Source organism: Hemibagrus wyckioides, linkage group LG02 (genome assembly GCF_019097595.1).
Source record: "Hemibagrus wyckioides isolate EC202008001 linkage group LG02, SWU_Hwy_1.0, whole genome shotgun sequence".
Classification (NCBI taxonomy): Eukaryota; Metazoa; Chordata; class Actinopteri; order Siluriformes; family Bagridae; genus Hemibagrus; species Hemibagrus wyckioides.
In genome coordinates this window covers 4,247,390-4,270,961 of record NC_080711.1, presented here as the reverse complement: position 1 = coordinate 4,270,961, position 23,572 = coordinate 4,247,390, and the positions used below count along the sequence as shown (strand labels likewise).

Here is a 23,572-nt window from a genome sequence, read left to right as displayed (position 1 = left end):
CAACCAAAAGGCAGAGTCGGTAAAACAGGTGGGAAAAATAACCAGGTAAGCAGAAAAGACAGTCAGCGAGGCAAACAAATCAAGAGGGCAAATCCAAAAAACAGCGACCACCCTATAAGCAAATCAACAGGTCATACACACAGGCAAAATACAAAGGCTTGGGATGTAGACAAAAGCTAACAATACTTTGCGAAGCTATGTAGGGCCTGAGCGTGTTCCATAGATCCGGAATGAAATCTAGTATTCCAGTGATGGCTCCCTCCACTGGACAAGAGGAGGGGTTGTGGGTGCATTTGTGACACTATTGAAACAATAGGCATTAATATAAACCTTACAGGCGGTACGAATGTCTGAAAAAAATTTTAATGGACAACTTCTGACCAATTAGAAATGCAAATTCTTCAGCTGAGGAGGGGGCAGTGATGGAGGGAAAACGTACGTTTAGTGTAGTGAATGTTTTCAAGCTGAGCAGCAAATAAAGACTGTCCCATAGGAGCGTTTACACAGTCAACTCTAATCAGTGTGTGTGTGTGTGTGTGTGTGTGTGTGTGAGTGTTTGCATCTCTGGAGATCTTCTGTCCTGTCTGTCCTCCTCATCTCATGTAATTATCCCTCTATTCCTTCCCTCTCTTTCATTTTCTCAGAGGAGAGATTTCCCTCTGTCAGCGGCTCAACCTGTCGCCTCTCACATCAAAGGTAACAAGCAAATAGGACAAATCGTCAAATCCAAGAGCAGAGCTACCCCAGATCGAGATAAGCCCGAGTCGAGGCAGAGTAAACATCGAGAGACCAAATGAAAGCGCTCCTGAAAACCTTGAAATCCTTTTCAAGACCAAGCAATTATATTCTTTTTTCCACAGAGACTAAAAATGGAATTTCTTCCTGTTTGGTCGTGTCCATGTTCAGCATTTTCATGTCTTTATCATGTCTCACTCCACAGTGGAGGTTAATATGAAGCTCATATGAATGTAGACACTCAGGACTTTAAGAATTTGTAGTGTTTTATGAGTATTTCTGCTTTTTCCTTATCATACTAGCGGTGATATTATTCATAGAAAAGTTCTAGGTTAGTTTTTTCCACACAAATGTTTCAGAGTAAATGTTGCTATCGAACTCATTTCTGCTCCCTGAGATGTTCCCCGAGTGCTTGTTCATCTTAAAATCAGCTCAGATTTGATCTTCAACCAGTAAAATTCTGTGTAAGGTTCTCCAACAGAGGGAGAAACACACGTCTAAACACACGCTGAAAGCCGACAGACTCGTTTTAGATCAGACTCACAGCCTGAACATGAAGGATTTGTTTTATAGAAGATGGAATTATTTCTTGTTAAATCTTATTCATGCCAGAAGTAAATACACCCTCTAGTGTTTTTTTTTCCCACAGTGAAATTGAACGCAATGCTCATCATCATAGTATTATACACCAACCAGGCATACCATTATGACCACCTGCCTAATATTGTGTTGGTCCTCCTTTTGCTGCTAAAACAGCCCTGACCCGTCCTGCACTGTGTATTCTGACCCCTTTCTATCAGAACCAGCATTAACTTCTTCAGCAGTTTGAGCAACATCGGATCTCACGGGCCAGCCTTCTCTCCCCACGTGCATCAATGAGCCTTAACCGCCCATGACCCTGTCTCCGGTTCACCACTGTTCCTTCCTTGGAGCACTTTGATAGATACTGACCACTGCAGACCGGGAACACCCCACAAGAGCTGCAGTTTTGGAGATGCTCTGATCCAGTGGTCTATCCATCACAATTCGTCCCTTCGTCAAACTCGCTCAAATCCTTACACTTGTCCATTTTTCCTGCTTCTAACATCAACTTCGAGGACAAAATGTTGACTTGCTGCCTAATATATGACCACCCACTAACAGGAGACATGATGAGGAGATCATCAGTCTTATTCACTTCACCTCTCACTGCTCATAATTTTATACCTGATCGCTGTATAGCAGTTATATTTCATATATTCATAGTCTATTTCTATTCTATTTGATTCTATTTATCTGAGACCGTCAGCTGGAAAAGCATTTCATTTCACTGCATGTCATATTGTATAGGATTCTGTATGAGACTAATAAAAACTTTATACTAAGTGTATACATTGGGTTGCACTTTACCTTCTATATTATTCGACACGTTTACATTCCGTCACATTTCATTACCCTCTTATTAAATGCAAATCCCTGCGTTTAAATATTGTGTAATAACCTATTTATATCTATATATTTTTTATCTATATAAAATATTTACATACTTATTTATACCTTATACATCACTTACAATAATTGACTTATTTATAACTATCGCTTTGACTGCGGTTGTTTTTTTGTTTTGTTTTTATTTTTTAACACTTATTTTATTTGTAGGACTGGAAATTACTGCTTTAATTTCTCTGTAGTCAGTAAAGTGACCATAGTATAAAGACAAGTCCAAATCAATACGGAAAAGATGAGGAAAACACGGGCGAGACGTCCGACAGACAAAAGCGAGCAAAGAGCTGTGTGAAAGCTGTTTAGAACCGACAGGCGGGTGAGGAGCGATAGCAAGTAGAGCGAGGATGAGACGCGATAACCTCTGTTCCTCGCCAAGCAGCCGTAGACTCGACCTTCTCGCTTTCTATTGTACACGCCTGAGTGTTTCTTAAATATAAAAAAGAGCATATGAAATACTATCTCTCTCTCACACACACGCAATCAGTATCTTCAAAGTAAATGTTGATATGGAACCCATTTCTGCTCTCTGAGATGTTCTCCGAGTGCTTGTTCATCTTAAAATCAGCTCAGGTCTGATCTTTATCCAGTAAAATTCTGTGTAAGGTTCTCCAACTGAGGGAAAAACACACGTCTAAACACACACCGAAAGCCAACAGACTCGTTTTAGATCAGACTCACAGACTACTACAGCCTTGGCCGCCCATGACCCTGTCACCGGTTCACCACTGTTCCTTCCTTGGACCACTTTTGATAGATACTGACCACTGCAGACCGGGAACACCCCACAAGAGCTGCAGTTTTGGAGATGCTCTGATCCAGTGGTCTAGCCATCACAGTGTGTCCCTTCGTCAAACTCGCTCAAATCCTTACGCTTGTCCATTTTTCCTGCTTCTAACACATTTTAGATCAGACTCACAGCCTGAACATCATTCATTTCTTTACACTGATGTCCAATAAATCCATTTCCGAAAGTCAGTGTCCTGGTCAAAAGAGTTAAAGCGCTCCAGGACATGCTGTTAGTGAAAAATAATCAAATTCAGATTGCTAACATTGACTCTACGTCTCAGTCTGTTGTTGGTTATTGATCATTTAATTTTACTCCCAAATTGTTATATATTATATTTATAAAAAAAATTATATACAGATATGAATATTGAAGAATTGAGTATCATATCAGTACCTGTGTGATTTTAAAAAAAACAAATACATACATAAATAAATAAATAAATAAATAAATAAATAAACACCCACAGAATCACAAGTTTGACACCAAAATCAAACATTAATATGATTTTAAACATTACAAATATTTTTTTTTAAAAATCAACTGCAACAAAAAATATATATTAATCATTTATTTTTCTTTGTTTATTTTTTCAAATCTTTTTCAAATCCAATTCCAGTCTTTTGTTTCAAGACGGCATCAAATTCATTTTTTTTTCTTCTGATATTTCTGGTATGGATATATCCAATTTTTTTTTTTTTTTTTTGCTGGTATCAGTCTGATACTGATCCAGGGGGATCAGATTGGTATCATATCTAAATGACAATTAAATAATTTAATTTAAATTTCTATATATTAAAATTACATTTCTAATCAGATCGCTATTTGTGTACAGTTGTTTTTTTTTTACACACGGCTGTTAAATCAGGCCTCAGTGTCCAGTAATAATAAAATATATATATATATAAACACCAGTAGTTATGTAAAGCCGATTGTGTATCAGATATACATATACAAATATATGTGTATATAAAAATATATAAAATATATATATAAAAAATAAAAGTATGTATATAATATAAACATAAATAAATAATAATAATAATGATAATATAATACAATATATTATATATAATATAATAATATCTATAATATAATAATATGATAATGTAATATAATATAATATTTATAAAAATATATAAATAATATATATGCATAAACATCTATAATATATAGTATAGTAGTATATAGTATATACATGTATTTAGATAATAAAAAAAGACAAATATAAATGTAATGACAATAAATAATGCGGTATGTGCATACATAAGATAAATAAATATATATAAGGGAAAATATAAATGTCCAATTTTAACAGGAATAACGATATCTACTGTACAAATACCAAGTGTAACAGTAAAGTGTCGGTGCAGTACGCACACAAAGATGTCCAGTGGGTGTGGTTATTGTGTGTACAGAGTAGTGCAGAGTATACAAGTAGTGCAATTTGTGTGTGCAACAATCAGCTGAGGTAGAGTGTAATGTTCATGTCTAGAAAGTCCAGGTTCTAGGTGTACTGGTTGAGGGCCCGAATGGCCTGAGGGAAGAAGCTCCTCTTCATTCTCTCTGTGTTCGCCTTCAAGGAACGAAAACGTTTCCCAGACCGCAACAGAGAGAAGAGTCCATTGTTGGGATGGCTGAGGTCCTTCATTATCTTCCTGGCCTTGGTCCAGCACCCCTTGCTGTATATAGTGTCCAGGTCAGGTACGCTCGGCTGATTGCACCACCCTCTGGAGAGCTTGCCTGTCCTGTTTGGTGCCTTTTCCAAACCAGGCTGTGATATTTCCCATCAGGATGCTCTCAATGGTGCAGGTGTAGAATGTCTTTAGCACCTTTGAGGGCAGTCTTTTAGGCGTCTAAGATGATAAAGAATTTCCTGATTATGAATATCACTGAACCTTTGGACCATATAGTACACCGTTATAAAAGAGAAATGATTTATAATCACACTCTCTGGTGTCACTGAGTCTCAAGGTTTCTGTCTCTTATCATCTCAGGGAGTTTTTCCTCACCACCCTCACCTCTGGCTTCCTCATCAGGAATAAATTTAAATTTAAAATGCATTATTTCTATCTTGTATTTAGATGTTTCTGTACGGACAATGTCCATTGTTAAAAGCTCTATGCAAATAGATTTGAATAGAATTGAATAGATCTGAGGTTTGGTTCAGGTTGGAGCACCGCAGTGACGATGGAGCTCACTGACTCACAGCGGCTTCCCAGATGATGTGTATATGTGTGTGTGTGTGTGTGTGTGTGTGTGTGCCTCCAGACATGGACATGTAGATGCCCACTGATGCACTCCATCAAGCCCCCTGGCTCCAGTCACTTTGCATCAATCTGTGTCTGCTTGATAAAAATAATGCCACGCAGCCCACAGGGAGGATGGCATCACGGGCCGGTGACACAGGAACCCCTCGGCCCTTGAGCGGCTTCCAGGAGCGGCTTCCAGGAGCACTGACCATCCTCTGTTCCTCTCCTCTTCCTCATTCTTGGCTGTAAGCCGTGTTTACGCTGTTACGAGAACTCATACTAAAATAAAGGATTTCATTGGCTAATTAACATTGGCTTTAAACACACACGAGCTCCACAACATTATTATGGTTAAGCTAGAATTAAAGCCAAACTCTGTTGTAAATAGACAGACAGACAGACAGACAGACAGACAGACAGACAGACAGACAGACAGACAGACAGATAGATAGATAGATAGATAGATAGATAGATAGATAGATAGATAGATAGATAGATAGATAAACAAATAAATAAATAAATAAATAAAAGAGGACCACAAACAAATTTCCAACAGCAAACAAACAAATCAAATATAATAAAAAATGTGACAGTGAAAGAAATACACTCTTCAGAATTTTATTATATCACAACTAAAAAGTCAAATGAAAATTGAAATATCCAAGCTAAATAAAAATCTCTAACAAATAAACAAAGAAACTAATCTAAGCTAAAGCTGTATTATTATTATTATTATTATTATTATTATTGTTGTTGTTGTTGTTGTTTTACGGACATCACATTAAAATCGGAGCCAAAAAGTTTGCATTAAACCTAAAATCAGTGACTAAGGAACCAGAACGTGATCCTGTGTCTCCTACACAGGATCGCTGCGCCCTCTAGTGGTCAACAAAGCGAATTACACGCACTCGTGAAGGACAAGAGCAAAACCACACACTGCAACAGTTACAAAGTCAGCCGAGAGCAGTACGAAGTCTATGTGACGTATAAATTCTGTAGCACTTATCCTGCACAGGGTCACGGGGAACCTGGAGTCTATCCCAGGGGATCTGGGGGCCACTCAGGGGACGATGAGTGACCACTCATCACAGAGCACAATTACACACACACACACACACACATACAAAACACACACCACAGACATTTTAGGGAGGCCCATCAGCCTGCAAGGCATGTCTTTGCACTAGAGGAGGAAAACGGAGAACCCGGAGAAAACCCCGAAGCACAGGGACAAGTTATTAGCAAGTAAATAAAAAATAACAAACATACAAAAAGTGTACATTTTATGAAATTACACAACAAATAAACACAAAAAACAGGCCGTGAATGAGTAATAAATACCAGATCAAACAGAGAGTAACTCACTTAAATTTGAAAAACAGATGAAAAACAGTGAATAAATAAATAAATAAATAACAATTATGAATAAATAAATTAATGAATAAATTAAAAAATAAAAAATTAATTAATTAATTAATTAATTGATTGATTAATTAATTAATAGTAAAGAAAGAAAGAAAGAAAGAAAGAAAGAAAGAAAGAAAGGGAAGTGTGAAGGGAAAGAGTGAGCAGGAAACAGGGGCGCCGTATGATGGCTGACCCTGCGCTCTGACCCCAACCTCCGAGGATGGGATATGCGAAGAAAGAATTTCACTGTGCTGTAATGTATATGTGACAAATAAAAGCTGTTTCGTTTCGTTCGTTATGGACAGGCGATCTGAGCGGACACCTCAGCGCGCAGGCGCAGGACCCCAGCCAACATGGCGGCGCCCGACTTCTCGGCCGGGGAGTTTGAAAAGTGGCTGAATGAGCGGCTGGACGGCCTCGGGGCGGACCGGGAGGTTTACGGTGCCTACATCCTCGGTGTCCTGCAGGAGGAGGAGAGCGACGAGGAGAAAAGCGACGCGCTGAACGGCATCCTGTCCGCTTTTGTGGTCGGTACACGCCGGGAATCATGAGCTCCGACTCGGGCTCAATCCCCAACTGTTTTCTGTTCCACTTGTAGTGCACTAAGTAGGGTGTGGAAGCTGTCATGGCGCCGCGTATGTAGCGCACTAGTGTAGGGAGTAGGGAGCGGTTTGGGATTGGGCTTGTCAGGGTAACGCCTGTGGCTCCGTTGTTAAGGATTGTTCGGTTTAATGACAGATTTCGTAATTATTTTTTGATGAAATATATTAATTGACGACATTTATACATTTTATACTGTAAATACTCTTTGTGTTTTAATTCGTTTATGTAATAATTCCTGTCAGAGCTAAGTTTGCTAAGTTTCTATAAAAGTCCGAAGTCGAGTCGATGTAACATTTAGGGCTTAGTGAAGTCCGAAATAGTGCCCTACTCCCTGATCCCTAAAACCACCAAATGGATTCTGGGTATTTTCTTTCTCTATCTGAGCGACACTTTGCACAGTGCTGCTGTTTCATGAGTGCATGGATTTAGTCTGATCATACATTGTCAAAAGGCAAAGCGATCATAAATAGTGCCCTACGTAGTGAGCATGGTGTGATTTAGGACACGCTTGATGTTCGCCTCATCCTCCTCGAGTAACAGCTGAGAAGTTATTTTTATCACTGCGACCTCAGCTGTTTTCAGGAGAAGGTAGAAGCTACTCACATTATGCACAGGAAGTCGCCAGGTGACGTCATCGACCATTCTACCTCGTTTACAATGCGCTGACACTGGAGACTCCTTCCATAAACCCCCCCCTAAAGAACTTTTCATTATATTAACCATTATACATTTTATATTCTGTGGAGTGTCCATCATACAGGTCCCTGTGTTGCTATAGAAACAATAATGGTTTGAATTCAGGCTTCCGCTGCTGTTTTCTGACCAATCAGATTTGAGAATTCGGCAGCACTGTGGTCTAACAGGACCGTCTTCGGTTTGATTTTATCCTCCTGTTAGGATGAAGACACACTTGAGGAGGTTTGTCAGCAGATCCTGAATCAGTGGACCGACTGCTGCTCTCGAAATGCAGCCGCCAGCAATCACCCAGAGGGTAAGTGGACATTTAACACTCAACCTGGTGGCTATATTACATAAGTCCCGCCCATCTGGTAATAAGATTTTAAGACGCTTGGTCTGTCAGATTCTAACACGTAAATGGATTTTTGTGTTATGTGAGTCAAAGGTTTTAACAGCCAGTTATAATCCGTGTTTAAGACTCCATCCTGTTGATCCAGTTCGGGTAAACATTGAAGTAGGTAAGAGCCTGAACTTGTAGGACTAAAAAGAACCGTCTGGGAGCGTTGCCAATCCGCTGTACTAGAAGCCAGGCATGTCCGATCTTGTCTGCTAAGGGCTGGGGTGAGTGCAGGTTTTCATTCCAGTCAAGTGTTTGATTCCACCGGTTTAATCAGGAATTAGACTCGGGTATGGCTTGTTCTTGGGTGGGAGGAAAACCTGGACGCACACTGACCCTTTCCTGATAAGATTGGATGACCCTGTTATAACCCAGTGGTTCTTAAAGTTGTAATCTTGACCAAGTCACATGAGACCTTTTTCATCATCTGAGACTTTTTCCAACAATACACCGATCATGCGTAACATTCTGAGTAGTGCCAGGTGACGTGAATAAGACTGATGATCATCTCATCATGGCATCTGTTAGTGGGTGGGATATATTAGGCAGCAAGTCAACATTTTGTCCTCAAAGTTGATGTTAGAAGCAGGAAAAATGGACAAGCCTAAGGATTTGAGTGAGTCTAATGAAGGGCCAGATTGTGATGGCTAGACCACTGGATCAGAGCATCTCCAAAACTGCAGCTCTTGTGGGGTGTTCCCGGTCTGCAGTGGTCAGTATCTATCAAAAGTGGTCCAAGGAAGGGACAGTGGTGAACCGGTGACAAGGTCATGGATGCCCAAGGCTCATTAATGAACGTGGGGAGAGAAGGCTGGCCCGTGTGATCCGATCCAACAGACGAGCTACTGTTGATCAAATTGAAGAAGTTGTTAATGCTGGTTCTGATAGAAAGGTGTCAGAATACACAGTGCATGACGGGTCAGGTAGCAAAAGGGGGACCAACACACTATTAGTTAGGCAGGTGGTCATAATGTTATGCCTGATGGGTGCAATTGTTCAGAAGTCTGTGGATTCCTGACTAACTGTTCTGGAACTTTGGTGATCCTGTGATCTGATTCTTTGGCCCTTGTTTATTTCTAGATGAAGTTCAAGCCATCGCCAGTCTGATTGAGAAGCAGGCTCAGATCGTAGTCAAGCAGAAGGAAGTGTCTGAGGAAGCCAAGAAGAGGAAAGAGGCGCTGCTGGCTCAGTACGCGAACGTCACGGACGACGAAGAATATCCTTAAACTTTTGCTCGGTGGAAAGAGAAAATGGATGTCAGTGTTTGAACTTCGTTTTTTTCCTTGTGTTTCTTGCGTTTTGATTTCTTAACGTTGACACAGAAGGCGAGGACGAGGAGGAAGCGGCAGGAGCCGTGGGAATCCCCACCGACAAATGTATCCTTTTCCTGCTATTGCAATCTCATGAGTTTTTTTTTCTTTTTAATAGAGGATTATATATCAAAGATGATTTAAAGTAATCTGTTCAGGCTGCTGAAACACGCAGGATACGGCTGATCCACTTTCCGTCTCTTAAAAGCCGAACATAAAAGTCTATTGATCTTTGGATTAGGTAATATTCATCATGCATTCCTCAGGCATTAAGATCCTTTACTCCTGGTCTCAGCTCTGTTTAAGAACACCAACGTGGAGGACGTGTTTAATCGGACCCGTCAGCAGCGCGAGCAGGCCAAGGAGGACGCAAAGAAGAAGAAGGAGCAGGACAAGATGCAGCGTGAGAAGGATAAGCTCACCAAGCAGGAGCGCAAAGACAGGGAGAAGAAGCGCACACAGAAGGGCGAGCGCAAGAGATAGACGAGGAAATCCATTACGGACTCGAACGCTCAAGACGAGGGACGAGTAACGTCTCTGTGGACCGTGTTCTGGTGGAAACTTGGGCTTTTTCTTTTTTGTTTTGTTTGTTTGTGTCTTTCTTTCTTTTAATAAACAGGGTTTCAGATCTTCTCAGCACCACTCCTCAAAGTGTTTGTACTGCTCACTGTGGTGTGTAGCCCTACACACACACACACACACAGGCTGAATTCACAAGAACATTTTGGAATCTAACACAAATTGTGCTAATGTTGTGAAGGTGTGTTTTCTCCCCACATTGTAAACATGGTCTCTATTCATTAACACACAATTAAAGCAGAATACATGTTCTGTTAAATGTTTAAAACCAATTTGCTGTGTATGTTACGGACAACAAAATACCATAGCTTGTATCTCACAATCACATGAGAAAAGCTTACTGATTTTTTTCCCTATTAACCCTGATTTAGGGCATGTGTTGTACACTATATTGCCAAAGGTTTTGGGACACCCCTCCAAATCACTGAATTCAAGGGTTGAGCTTGGCCCCTTAGCTCCAGTGACAGGAACCTTTAATGCTTCAGCTTCATACCAAGACATTTTGGACAATGTCATGCTTTGTGGGAACAGTTTGGGGATGACCCCTTCCTGTTCCAACATGACTGCACACCAGTGACCAAAGCAAGGTCCATAAAGACATGGATGAGTGAGTTTGGTGTGGAGGAACTTGACTGTCCTGCACAGAGTCCTGACCTCAACCCCATAGAACACCTTTGGGATGAATTAGAGCGGAGACTGTGAGAGAGACAAAAACTGGGACGTCTGTCTTTGCATGCACATGAATGTAATATGGAGTTGTCCCGCCCTTTGCAGCTATAACAGCTTCATCTCTTCTGGGAAGGCTTTCCACAAGATTTATGGGAATTGTTGACCATTCCTCTAGAAGTGCATTTGTGAGGTCAGGCCCTGATGTTGGATGAGAAGGTCTGGCTCCCAGTCTCCACTCTAATTCATCCCAAAGTTGTTCTATGGGGTTGAGGTCAGGAGTCAGTGTAGCTCTTAATTATAAAAAGCTTTGATAATGGAAAATTTTTCATCTGGCATTTACAAAAAAAAATTCTTCTGATGCTCCAAAATTTCAAATACAAAAATATATGAATTAACTAATAATTAATTAATTAAAAATAAACAATTAAAATTAATAATAATAATATGTAGTATTATTATTATTTAATATGATTATTATTATTTAATATAATTATTAATTGGCATTTATCTCGCACAAGGCATCACAACCAGCACACAGTGGAGGTCTTCAGTTTCTGGTTAAGTGTTTAAGAAATAACTAGAAGCCCTTTTTTTTCTTATGTAGCAATACAGAGTTTGCCAAAAAAAAAGCATTACATATTAAACTAGAATAAATCTGAATTAAGAATTTTAATTCATGTTTCTATACTAATATTTGTGGCTGGATGAATGATGTCAGCAGTAACACTTCACAGACCGTGAAGTAATTCTGTACCAAACACATGACTTTTCCTGTAACAGCCTGACCTGGAGTCTTATTAACAGGCAACATGTCACACATTTTGATGATTTATGGTAGTTAACATCTGCGAGACAAGTTAATTGCCTCGATACCATCTGCTTTTCTCTCAGAAATAATCGTTCTGGTAAACTTGGCAAAGCCTGGTAGCTGTTACAAAGCACTGAAAATGTGAAATAAACCTCTTCTTACAAAAATGTCGTCACATCAATAATTCTATAGTTTATTTATTTTTACTGCTTATTATGTATGGGTTTCATATATGAATATATTTGGGAGGTGTTACTATGAAATAAAAACCTATTAGAGCGAGCACATGAACATAAACCTTTTTACAGCCGGAACGACGGTCTGAGCCGTGCTGTAACACAAAAATAATCTGACCAATCAGATTACAGAACTCCAACTGCTCTGTAGTACTAGCACTAATTGGAAAAATTCTCACTCTTTTCTTTCCTAACATGTTTAACACACTAATGTTGGTTCATGTTTCCTCCTCATCTCGGCTCCTGTTAGTGGGTGGGATATATTAGGCAGCAAGTCAATATTTTGTCCTCAAAGTTGATGTTAGAAGCAGGAAAAATGGGCAAGAGTAAGGATTTGAGCGAGTTTAATGAAGGGACAAATTGTGATGGCTAGACCACTGGATCAGAGCATCTCCAAAACTGCAGCTCTTGTGGGATGTTCCCGGTCTGCAGTGGTCAGTATCTATCAAATGTATCCTTTAAGTCCTGTAAGTCATGGAGGTTCCACCTTGCAACTTACAGGACTTAAAGGATCTGCTGCTAACATCTTGGAGTCCATGCCTCGACGGGTCAGGGGTGTTTTGGCAGCATAAGGGGGACCAACACAATATTAGGCAGGTGGTCATAATGTTATGCCTGATCAGTGTATTCTAGTATTGAGACTTGCTCCTAATTTTGCAATTACTGGATTTTAATGGAGGTGTTCTTGTGAACCTGTATGTTTTTACCCCACTGTGTGTGCCATAATACAACCAGCACATTTTAATACCTTTGCAAAAAAAAAAAAAATTTAAGCATCAGCTTGGGTTTCTGTTCTTTTATTGCTCTAAAATATGTTCATTAATAACGGGAAAAAAAGCAATGAAACGCTAATCACAAACAGAAACATTAAAATTGTCATTAGAACAACCCTGGCACATCATTATCCGTTCACACAGAGGTCATCATTCTTCCCCAGGTCTTCAGAGGGATTCTCTTTCTCTACACTTCCAATAAACAGAAATCTGATTCAACAAGATTGTTTAATACGGAAAGAAATCTGGAAATCTATCCTGTCTTGAGATGTTCTGTACTTCATACGCTGACTAGTTTATCATTTATCTCAAGTTAAAATACGGCTAATTGAGATTAAATAAACAAAATCAATTAAAGAATCTCGCAAAGAAAATAATTTTTCACAGTTATGATTGTTCAAATCCAAAATGCTGCACCGTAAACCCTGCTGCAATAAATAGGTAAAATACAAGGACATTAAAGTTATAAATATAGCCTAAACTTACAGGTTACTCCCAGGATTTCCTTAACACACACTAATCAAACCGTCAAAGTGAAACTAACCCAGGATTAATTGCTGCTAAAGCTTAACACTCCGTGCTTTTCCTTTCCACTGGGAGTAACCGCTGTTAAAATCTAAGGTCAAGAGAGTAACAATCTCGTTATTCTTCAAACTCGCTGACCTTTACGTTCTTTTCCAATGATCACTTTTTTTTCAACATGTATAACATCGCTATTCTTTTCTGTTACTGGATCTTGTCCCACACTAACTCTTCTGATCCATCCTTTCCCTTTTTCTCTTTTCTCTGTCCTTAAGCATTCTGTCCACAAACAGACACGCAGCGTCTCAAAATCCACCAAGACCAAATGGCTCTGCCCATATTCGCATGACTGTATATTTACAGATATGTATATAAGACTAATAAATGTTACTGAACTGAGGATTCCATCTACTGCTCTGAACTGAGCCTACTTTTCTACTGAGAGTTGACTGCAGTCTAATAACCTATGCAACAATATTCACCCACTCCACTGAGCACCTCACTGAGGTGTATTCCCTTCAGAATAGTACACACACACACACACAAAAATAGGAACAACTGCCTGGCAAAAAGTCACGGCACTTTCTCAAGGGCGATCTGGTCAGAACTGTCGTCCTCTAAGGACACCGAAGACGTGTTCCCTTCTCCTCCGTCCTCGCTGCTGATGCTTTTTTTGGGCATGGTCATCTGCAGAGCGCACCACAGCGCGGTGCAAGACAACCTGGTGCTCTTGCTCAGGTCCTTCAGTGCAGAGGCCAAAAGCAGAATATCTGTACAGCGACAAGAACGTATTAGAAAAAATACAATAAGAATAAATAAAGGGATTTCACTTCTCACCCCAACAGACTGCTTTTGAATAATTCACACAGACAGTGTTTTGTAGGCATGGTGGACCACACCCTGTGAAAAAGACAAAAGTCACTTTTCTTGTTTATCAGTGACATCACTATATTGGTAAAGGTTTTGGGACACCCCTCCAAATCATTGAACTCAGGTGTTGTTTTTCAGGTGTTGGGCTCGGCCTCTTAGTTCCAGTGAAAGGAACTCTTAATGCTTCAGCTTCATACCAAGACATTTTGGACAATCTCTTTGTGGGAACAGTTTGGGGATGACCCCTTCCTGTTCCTACATGACTGCACACCAGTGACCAAAGCAAGATCCATAAAGACATGGATGAGTGAGTTTGGTGTGGAGGAACTTCACCTCAACCCGACAGAACACCTTTGGGATGAATTAGAGCAGAGACTGTGAGCCAGACCTTCTCGTTCTAACATCAGTGCCTGACCTCACAAATGTCAAGCGTCTAGTGGAATGGTCAAAAATTCCCTCTGTGCAGACCAGTCACGTTCCTCCACACCAAACTTGGTCATCCATGTCTTTATGGATCTTGCTTTGTGCACTGGTGTGCAGTCATGTTGGAACAGGAAGGGGTCATCCCCAAACTGTTCCCACAAAGTTGGGAGCATGAAAATGTCTTGGTATGAAGCTGAAGCATTAAGAGTTCCTTTCACTGGAACTAAGGGGCCGAGCCCAAGCCCTGAAAAACAACACCTGAATTCAATGATTTGGAGGCGTGTCCCAAAACTTTTGGTAATATAGTGTATGTATATAAACATTTGAACTCGTTTCCGGTTAGAATGAAGAGGAAAATGAAAATAAAGGGTGTTCAACAATTTTATATGGGTTATATAATATAGTGATCTGTAATCGTAAAACAAAATGCACTGTTAATCTTTATTACCTTATTAGTTATAGATGCATCGTATTTGCATACAAGAAGCATTCACCAGCTTGGACTGATGAGTTTCTATATTATGGATTTGTTAAGGAACTGTCTAATTACCTTTGTCCTCTTTGAGGTTGGCCATGCCCTGTCTCTGTCTACTGCTGTTGAGGAACTCATCCTTGCGGCGAGCCTGGGTGATGCAGATGGCCTCTAGGTGCCTGTCCAGTGTCGAACTGATATTAGCATGGAGAGGAAAACTCCGTAAGCGCTCTATCATCCCCAACAAGCTCACCACCTAGAGGATAGAAATAAGTACAAAAAATTGCATTGTCATATTTTCATTGCCTGTACCGCTTATCCAGTCTATTCTCAGGTCACAGGGAGCCTGTGCCTATCTCAGGGGTCATCAGGCATCAAGGCAGGATACACCCTGGACAGAGTGCCAACCCATCACAGGGCACACACATGCAATTTAGAGACTCCAATCAGCTAGTAGCATGTCTTTGGACTGTGGGAGGAAACCCACCAAGCACAGGGAGAACATGCAAGCTCTCACGCACACTGAGCAGGAGCGAGACTCAAACCCAGAACGCTAGAGGTGTGAGGAGAACGTGCTAACCGCTAAGTCACCGTGCCGTACATTGTCATATGGAAACCTGTAAAATTTGTATTATACAGTATATCATAAATTTGCTGTAAACAAACATTTAAACAAATTTTCACCTTCCTAATGAAAAATAAATACTCTATTTCGCTCTATAGTAGAATGACTGTAAAAAGCTCTTTTTTTCTCCTTTCAATCCAATTACAGTCAAAAGTTAATTAGTAAAAATTCATTTGTTGATTAGAACCTGATCGAGCCATGCAGACTGTTTACAGCACAACTTTTAAAAGCCATGGCTGTTTGCATGCATGTATTTGCTCTGTGGTCCTTCAGGTTCCCTTCACATATGTAAATATTTTTTCCGATTATTCATAATTTTAACATTACGGACAAACCCAGAGATGAACAATGCAAGTCTGATACACATATAACAACATCATAGTGACTTGTGCATGATTCGTGTGCTGACCTTGGCTTGCTCTTGAAACTGGTCCACTATAAGCCTGTCCACTCTGGTGGGGTTAGGGGGCAACTTGGGGACAGGGTTAGTGTTCATCACAGATACATACTTGCCTGGGAAGCTCTTCAGCAGGAGAGCTTCTGCCTATCGGTGAATAAGAAAGGAATACACAGACAAGGCTGAATTTCTGGGTCTAAGTAACAAACATTTTTTTAAAAAACAGGTTTTGTTATAATTAAAGCACAAGTATTATGTGGTAATATCAGATCGACTGAAATTCATTGGCAAATGATACTGATACAATACAGCATTTCCTGACAACTGTATATTATTGACATGTGCAGGTTTCAGAAAATTTCAAAAACATCCAGCACTACACTTACTTTCTTTCTCTCATTCTTCAAAACTCTCCACTGTTCATAGCACTCTTCCAGATAATAGTGTAGCTGGCTCGAGCTTTGGTTGGATGACCTCAGGTTGGAGATTAACCCAGGAAATGGCCCATCTACTCCTGCTAGGTTTGGCCCCATCATCTCCTGAAGATAGGGGTTTAGAGGTGGGAATTCTGCATCTGGCCGTAGTTCACTCACATCCGGTACGGGCACAGAGCCACTGTAGGTCAGCGGGGGTTGAGAAGGGAAAATGTGGCCGAGGTTCTTTCCAGAAACTCCCATCTGGTACAAGCAAGGAAACGTCTGGGATGGTGCAGGTTTGGCTCCATTGTGTCTGACCTGACCTGCATACATATTGCCTAGGATCTGATACGGGTTTTGCAACAGACCTTTTTTTTTGTTTGTTTCTTTGAGAAAGCCAGCTAGTGATTTAGGTTTAGCTCCAAAACGAGGAGAGGGGTGAGCATCGGCAATGAAGCCTGTGGCTGAAGGTGTCTGCAACCTGCCAGTTTCTGACTGTAGGTCAAATCCTCCCCTGTCTACAGTGCCTCCTATCTTTCCTATGCCCTTCAGACCCAAACGCAAGTCCTTGCAACCCATCCTCCCCTCGCTCTGCCCAAAATCACTGAATGCTCTAGATACAGTACTCTGCATCTGTTGCTGGGACAGTGCAGGAACAAAATCCGTCACAGATTGAGACTTAGACATTCCCTGAGGATCTGTACTGATGCTTGTTTTGGAGGGAGGCTTGGTGTAACAGTGGTGCTGGTTTGACTGCCCATGATGGTATTGATGCAGGCTGTTTGGGAGATTTCTTGTATCTCTCTGTTTGTCTTCTTTGCTTTGGTTAGTTGAAAAGTTAAAAGAGGATGAGAAGAGTTTAGAAGCTTCAAAAAAGTCTGCTGACTGCTGACCAAAATCAGCAAACTCTTTAGGAGTTATATTCCCAACCTCACCATCTCTTTGCTCCATTGTGATTTCTCTTTTAGAGCCTGCAATATGAGCTTCAAATGCTGACATCCATTGAAGAGGTAAACCCTTCAAATCAATCATGTTTTCATCCTGAACTTTCATGGCATTGCGCTGAGCTGGTCCTCTATTATACATGCCCTGCTGCTCCCCCATAAGAAGAGCTTCCAAGCTGTTGGCTAGCTTGCTGGCATCCTGCATAGAGAATTGTTGTGAATCGTTCTTATCGATTCTGCGTCCACTCAAGTCAGAGAAATTTTGGAATGGGCTGAAATAGGAGTCATTCAATTTGGTCGTAAGGGAGTGATGGTCATTGAAGGCATCCACGCTCTCTGAGATGTCATCACTGATGCCGTGAAAGCTGCTTTCTTTGACTGACACGTTATTCTCTGATTTACCTGGTCTGCTCTTGGAGAAGTGGGACCTCGCAACGTGTGATATATCAAGACCAGGAGGTGGTCTGGGTAAATTTGGGAAAGCTGGGGTGTAGGATTCATATTCTGATTCTCCATTACAGGGGGAATAAAGCCAGGATGGGTCAGCAGCCTCAGAGCCACTGAAATGCGGTAATATGTCACCACTTTGGTCAGAGTCGATTTCCACTGGACGAGTATAGAGTTTGAAGCCATGCTCGGGATTGTGCTGTATTCCAGAACTGGACTGTACCTTTACCTCGGAATTAAGATCTTGCAAGCTGTTCTCCCTCTGGGACGTTGGGGACCATCCGGTCGTAAGGCTAGTTGATATTCTACTGATATAAGTATTTCCGTTAAACAAACAACAACAAATAAAAAACAGAAAAATGCTTATCATAGTCTGTGCCATTGCATATTTCTGCAGGGGTTCCCAAAATTAGGGATCACCAGAGGCTAGATTTTAGAAACTTTAAGTTGCATTTAAACAAGCCTCATTAATTTGAAGAATATAAATCTTTTGAATGCTCTTTTGCTATCTAGACTTATTGCAATAACTTAAGACTTCAGCAATAAAAAAGGACAAATTTCTTTGTTCATCTACCTCTACTAGTTCCTAAATGTCGTATAACTCTGTCCAAGTAGGACAACAGAAGAAAGAAAATATAAAATTCTTAAATTATTAATGTGCATTTTAAAAGTCTAAGGTGGTCAAGACTTGAAACTGCATAAAATGTCCATCTGTGGTCATTTGACCAAATATTATGAAAACTCCTGAACTATAGCAATAAATAATATTCAATAAACAGCTAATTATACATGTACAGGGTTTTCTTTTTCTAAAATTAATAGATATACTAACTCTTCAGAGAAGTACGAGTCCATCGGATCAACCTCTTCCAAGATGGTGGACACTAATCCATAAAGATCAGCCTCACTTCCGCAGTCGATGGAGTCTTTAAGATCCCTGTCAAGAAGATTGTGCAGCATGTTTCAGTAATCCTCTAATGCCAAACTGCACAAGATGATGACGATAACAATTGGCTATATATAGTGATATAACATATTTATTAATACATGATATTAGCAATAATATAATCAATCATATATCATCTGCGGAGGACGCAGTTTCCACAGCGCTGCACTCAGTCCTCTCCCACGTGGACAATAAAGACACCTATGCCAGAATGCTTTTCCTGGACTTTAGTTCAGCGTTTAACACTGTCATCCCTTCCAAGTTAGTCACCAAACTTGGAAACCTGGGCATCAACGCATCACTTTGCAACTGGCTTCTGGACGTTCTGAACAACAGGCCCCAGCATGTTCGGATAGATCGCCAATGCTCTTCCACCCTCATCCTTGGCACCGGAGTACCACAAGGCTGTGTGCTGAGTCCCTTCCTCTACTCTCTCTTCACCTATGACTGCAAGCCTGTATATAGTTCCAACACAATTATCAAGTTTGCAGATGACACCACAGTGATTGGACTCATCAAAGACAACGATGAGTCAGCTTATAGAGAGGAGGTGGACCGTCTAGCTGCGTGGTGTGCTGGCAACAACCTGCTGCTCAACACTGCGAAGACCAAGGAGCTTATAGTGGACTTCAGGAAGGAGAAAGGTGACACACACACACCTATTCTAGCTTCAAATTCCTGGGTATCCACATCTCTGAGGATCTCTCCTGGACTACCAACAGCTCCAGTCTGGTCAAGAAGGCTCACCAGCGCCTCTTCTTCCTGAGGGCTCTGAGGAAGAACCATTTCTCTTCAGACATCCTGGTGAACTTCTACCGTTGCACCATCGAGAGCATCCTGACCAGCTGTATCACTGTCTGGTATGGGAACTGTACTGTGTCAGCCCGGAAAGCGCTGTCTGTGAAAACTGTCCAATGCATCATAGGAGTTCCACTTCCTAAGATTGAGGACATTTACAGGAAGCGTTGTCTCACCAGAGCACGCAAAATCATAAAGGACTTTTATCACCCTGCCAAAAGACTCTTTGCCCTCCTGCCTTCTGGGAGGCGCTACAGGAGCCTCCGGACCAAGACTAGCAGGTTTAGGAACAGCTTTTTCCCCACAGCTGTTTCTTTGCTGAACTCTGCCTCCACCCGATCACACACACATTGACTGAGCACATTATTATCAGTGTACATAACCTTTTTCTGTATATAACCCTTTCTATGTACAGTTTACATATGTGTACAGTTTACATATGCAAATTATTTATCATAGTATACAATATCTTCCTCATTGCACACATCTAAATCATTGCACTCATTGTACATAACTCCTCTGTATACTGTTTACATATTTAATTATTATCATGGTATACAATACCTTCTTTATTGCACCACTACAATCATTTGCTCATTTGCACTCATTGCATTTACCTCCCACTGTATACTGTTTATATACTGTTATATATGCAAATTATTTATATATTTTTGTATATTGTTTATATATGCAAATTATTTATTGTTATATACTTATTATATATACTAATTATTTGCATTGCGAAATGCACTTCTGGTTAGATGCTAACTGTATTTCGTTGCCTTGTACCCACATGTGCAGTGACAAAGTTGAATCTAATCTAATCTAATCTAATCTAATCTAATCTAATCTAATCTAATCTAATCTAATCATCATGATGAAAAATATAGCTTTGTACCATTTGTATTATGTTTAAAAAAGTATTTGACCTGTTTTTTGGGGTGCTTTGAGCACAATCCATCAGTTGATAAGATTCGTCCTTCGTTGCCCAGGAACAGTAAGATGGAGGCGGAGGCTCGTCATAGAAGGAGAAATCTGGGGTAAAAGTCTCAGAGACTCGTCCACTTTCTTCAATATAATCATTCTGTTTTTAGCAAAAATGAAATAAGAAGTGAGGTGAACTCACAGTCTGCTCATTACTGAGTTAAAGCTAATTATATGTAAGCTTATTATCAGAGATTAGTTATGTGAGTGTGAAACATTTTCTCACCTGAAACTTGTATGTGGAGTAGCATGAGTCTGATCCTCCACTATAAAACCGATCGAATGGCGTCCTTGCTCTGTTTGCACCCACACTGATTTTGCTTTTCATGCCATTATTGACCTTAAATGAAAAAAATACATAATTTAATGACTTGCCTTTAGAAACATGGTTTTGTTTTAGTCTATAAAAATTCATGTAAGCATCTAGGCATCAGGTCAAACTTATTGTATGGTAACTTGTACTATGTAAATGTGCCCTGCAATGTACTGGTTTTCCACCCAGTGTGTATTCCTGCCTCAAATAATGTGTCAAATCTTCCTGTAACATGCTCCAAAGAGCATACTGAATAAACGAATGAATGACTGAATGAATGAATGCATGACTGAATGAACGAATGAATGACTGAATGAATGAATTAATGAATTTATTTATAAATTTTCTTTACATACCTGTTACATGACATTAAAACCATAGCTGGGGTGTGTAGCAGACAAGTTATCATGTGATTACTTCAGCCATAACTCCAAATGTGAGGAATAATGTAGAATACTTAGTGTTAGATGAATGATTGCCAATGTATCCACTGACCAATCACTGATCACCATTTTTTCCATTGACCAATCACTGTTCACCATTTAGCTTAATGACCAATCACTGATCACCATTTTGCTTAATGACCGATCACTGTTCACCATTTAGCTTAATGACCAATCACTGATCACCATTTTGCTTAATGACCGATCACTGTTCACCATTTAGCTTAATGACCAATCACTGATCACCATTTTGCTTAATGACCAATCACTGACCACCATTTTGCTTAATGACCAATCACTGTACACCATTTAGCTTAATGACCAATCACTGATCACCATTTTGCTTAATGACCAATCACTGTACACCATTTAGCTTAATGACCAATCACTGATCACCATTTTGCTTAATGACCAATCACTGTTCACCACTTTGCCCAATGACCCATCACTGATCACAGCTGTTGTTCCATCCATACACTTCTTTGTTCTTCGTTTGAATCTCTCTTCTTAGAAATATTTAAGTAATAAAATTGAGTCCCCTCTTGACTAATCACCACTTCTTTCTGTCTACGTTCTTGATTGGAATATAGTATTTTTTTCTTTACATAAACGTTTACTACATTTTGTAATTCTGTGACCAAAGATGATTTCCTTCTATAATAAATAATTAATACAGTACATACATTATAATCTACTTATCTATTCTAAGTGAAAATCTTCTTTTCATATACACTATATTGCCTAAAGTTTTGGGATGTCTGCCTTAACATGAACATGAACTTTAATGACATCCCATTGTTAATCCATAGGGCTTAATATGGAGTTGTCCTGGCCTTTGTAGATATAAAAGCTTCAACTCTTCTGGGAAGCCTTTCCACAAGGTTTAGGAGTGTGTTTATGGGAATTTTTGACCATTCCTCTAGAACAGGGGTGTCCAATCTTATCCAGAAAGGGCCGGTGTGGGTGCAGGCTTTCATTCCAACCAAGCAGAAGTTACACCTGATTCCAACTGGCTAATCAACTGATCTTGGCTTTCAGTGGACTCAGGTGTGGCTTCTGCTCAGTTGGAATGAAAACCTGCACCCACACCGGCCCTTTGCGGATAAGATTGGACACCCCTGTTCTAGAAGCACATTTGTGAAGTCAGGCACTGATGTTGGATGAGGAAGGTCTGGCTCACAGTCTCCGCTCTAATTCATCCCAAAGGTGTTCTATCAGGTTGAGGTCAGGACTCAGCCCAGTCAAGTTCCTCCACACCAAACTCACTCATCCATGTCTTTATAGACCTTGCTTTGTGCACTGGTGTGCAGTCATGTTGGAACAGGAAGGGGTCATCCCCAAACTGATCCCACAAAGCATGGAATTGTCCAACATGTCTTGGTATTTCGAAGCACTAAGAGTTCCTTTCACTGGAACTAAGGGGCCGAGCCCAACCCCTGAAACACAACCCCTCACCAGACCCCCAACCCCCCCCCCCAACGGACCCATTCTTTCACAAATGTTCGTAGAAGCAGTCTGCATGCCTAGGTGCTTGATTTTGTTACACCTGTGGAACACCTGAATTCAATGATTTGGAGGAGTGTCCCAAAACTTTTGGCAATACAGTGTCCTCCTTTCCTCTGAAAAAGCCTGCCACACCCTAATGACACATGGACACTTTTTGTGATTTTTTTCACAAAAAGGTTAGTTAAATTAGATAAAATAGTTACCTGTTAGTTAACTATTTTACCTACTTAACTATTGTTCCTTATTTTACTAAACAACACTGTATTTTTTATTTTATAATCATCACAGCCTGCATGAATGCAAACATTTCTACTGAAATGACTGAAAAGAAATGAAAAATGTCCGAATCGTGTACATAATCAATTCTCCTAGGATATATTAATATTTATTTAGTTAGTAAGGACCTTCGGATATACTTAATCTGAGACTGAACCGTAGGGTTATGGTTAGGGTTAGGGTTAGGATACTTAGCACAGACTTTACTTAGCATAATGCTAACAAACTACCTCAGATAAGATTTCACGAATTGTGGAAACAAACGTCTTCCTTAAACCTAATGTATGGTTTATTCGGACGTTTTAGATTTCTTTCTTAATTATTTCGCGCGTGTGAAACTTTTATTCGGAGTTTTATCTAATTACTTGTCGCGTAAAAGTTTGACCTCAGCTGACAGGACTTGGGCAAGCTAGCTACGCTAAGCTAAAACGAGCAACACAATTCGCATTAACGATGATGTCTTTCTTACCTCCA

General features: G+C 40.2%; 2 protein-coding genes across 2 annotated transcripts; one reads left to right on the top strand and one right to left on the bottom strand.

Annotated features, from left to right (window-relative positions):
- The first annotated feature begins 6,980 nt into the window (after positions 1-6,980).
- Positions 6,981-10,290, top strand: ccdc43 (coiled-coil domain containing 43). Its single transcript, XM_058375548.1, has 5 exons — positions 6,981-7,190; positions 8,164-8,257; positions 9,422-9,558; positions 9,663-9,717; positions 9,947-10,290. The coding sequence occupies exons 1-5, from the start codon at positions 7,017-7,019 to the stop codon at positions 10,132-10,134; spliced, it is 648 nt and encodes a 215-aa protein (XP_058231531.1). The 5' UTR covers positions 6,981-7,016; the 3' UTR covers positions 10,135-10,290.
- Positions 10,291-12,841: 2,551 nt separating this feature from the next.
- Positions 12,842-18,792, bottom strand: moto (minamoto). Its single transcript, XM_058416890.1, has 5 exons — positions 18,665-18,792; positions 16,412-18,137; positions 16,038-16,172; positions 15,082-15,259; positions 12,842-14,008 (listed from the first exon to the last, which is right to left on the bottom strand). The coding sequence occupies exons 1-5, from the start codon at positions 18,790-18,792 to the stop codon at positions 13,812-13,814; spliced, it is 2,364 nt and encodes a 787-aa protein (XP_058272873.1). The 3' UTR covers positions 12,842-13,811.
- Between the last annotated feature and the right edge of the window lie 4,780 nt (positions 18,793-23,572).

Excerpts from the sequence above, each read along its gene's own strand:
- ccdc43 (XM_058375548.1), top strand. The coding sequence starts at position 7,017 with ATGGCGGCGCCCGACTTCTCGGCCGGGGAGTTTGAAAAGTGGCTGAAT. Across the intron at positions 8,258-9,421 it reads CGCCAGCAATCACCCAGAGG|ATGAAGTTCAAGCCATCGCC; the intron begins GTAAGTGGACAT and ends GTTTATTTCTAG. Across the intron at positions 9,559-9,662 it reads ACGTCACGGACGACGAAGAA|GAAGGCGAGGACGAGGAGGA; the intron begins TATCCTTAAACT and ends AACGTTGACACA.
- moto (XM_058416890.1), bottom strand. The coding sequence starts at position 18,792 with ATGCTGCACAATCTTCTTGACAGGGATCTTAAAGACTCCATCGACTGC. Across the intron at positions 16,173-16,411 it reads TGAAGAATGAGAGAAAGAAA|GCAGAAGCTCTCCTGCTGAA; the intron begins GTAAGTGTAGTG and ends ATTCACCGATAG. Across the intron at positions 14,009-15,081 it reads CAACCTCAAAGAGGACAAAG|ATATTCTGCTTTTGGCCTCT; the intron begins GTAATTAGACAG and ends GTCGCTGTACAG.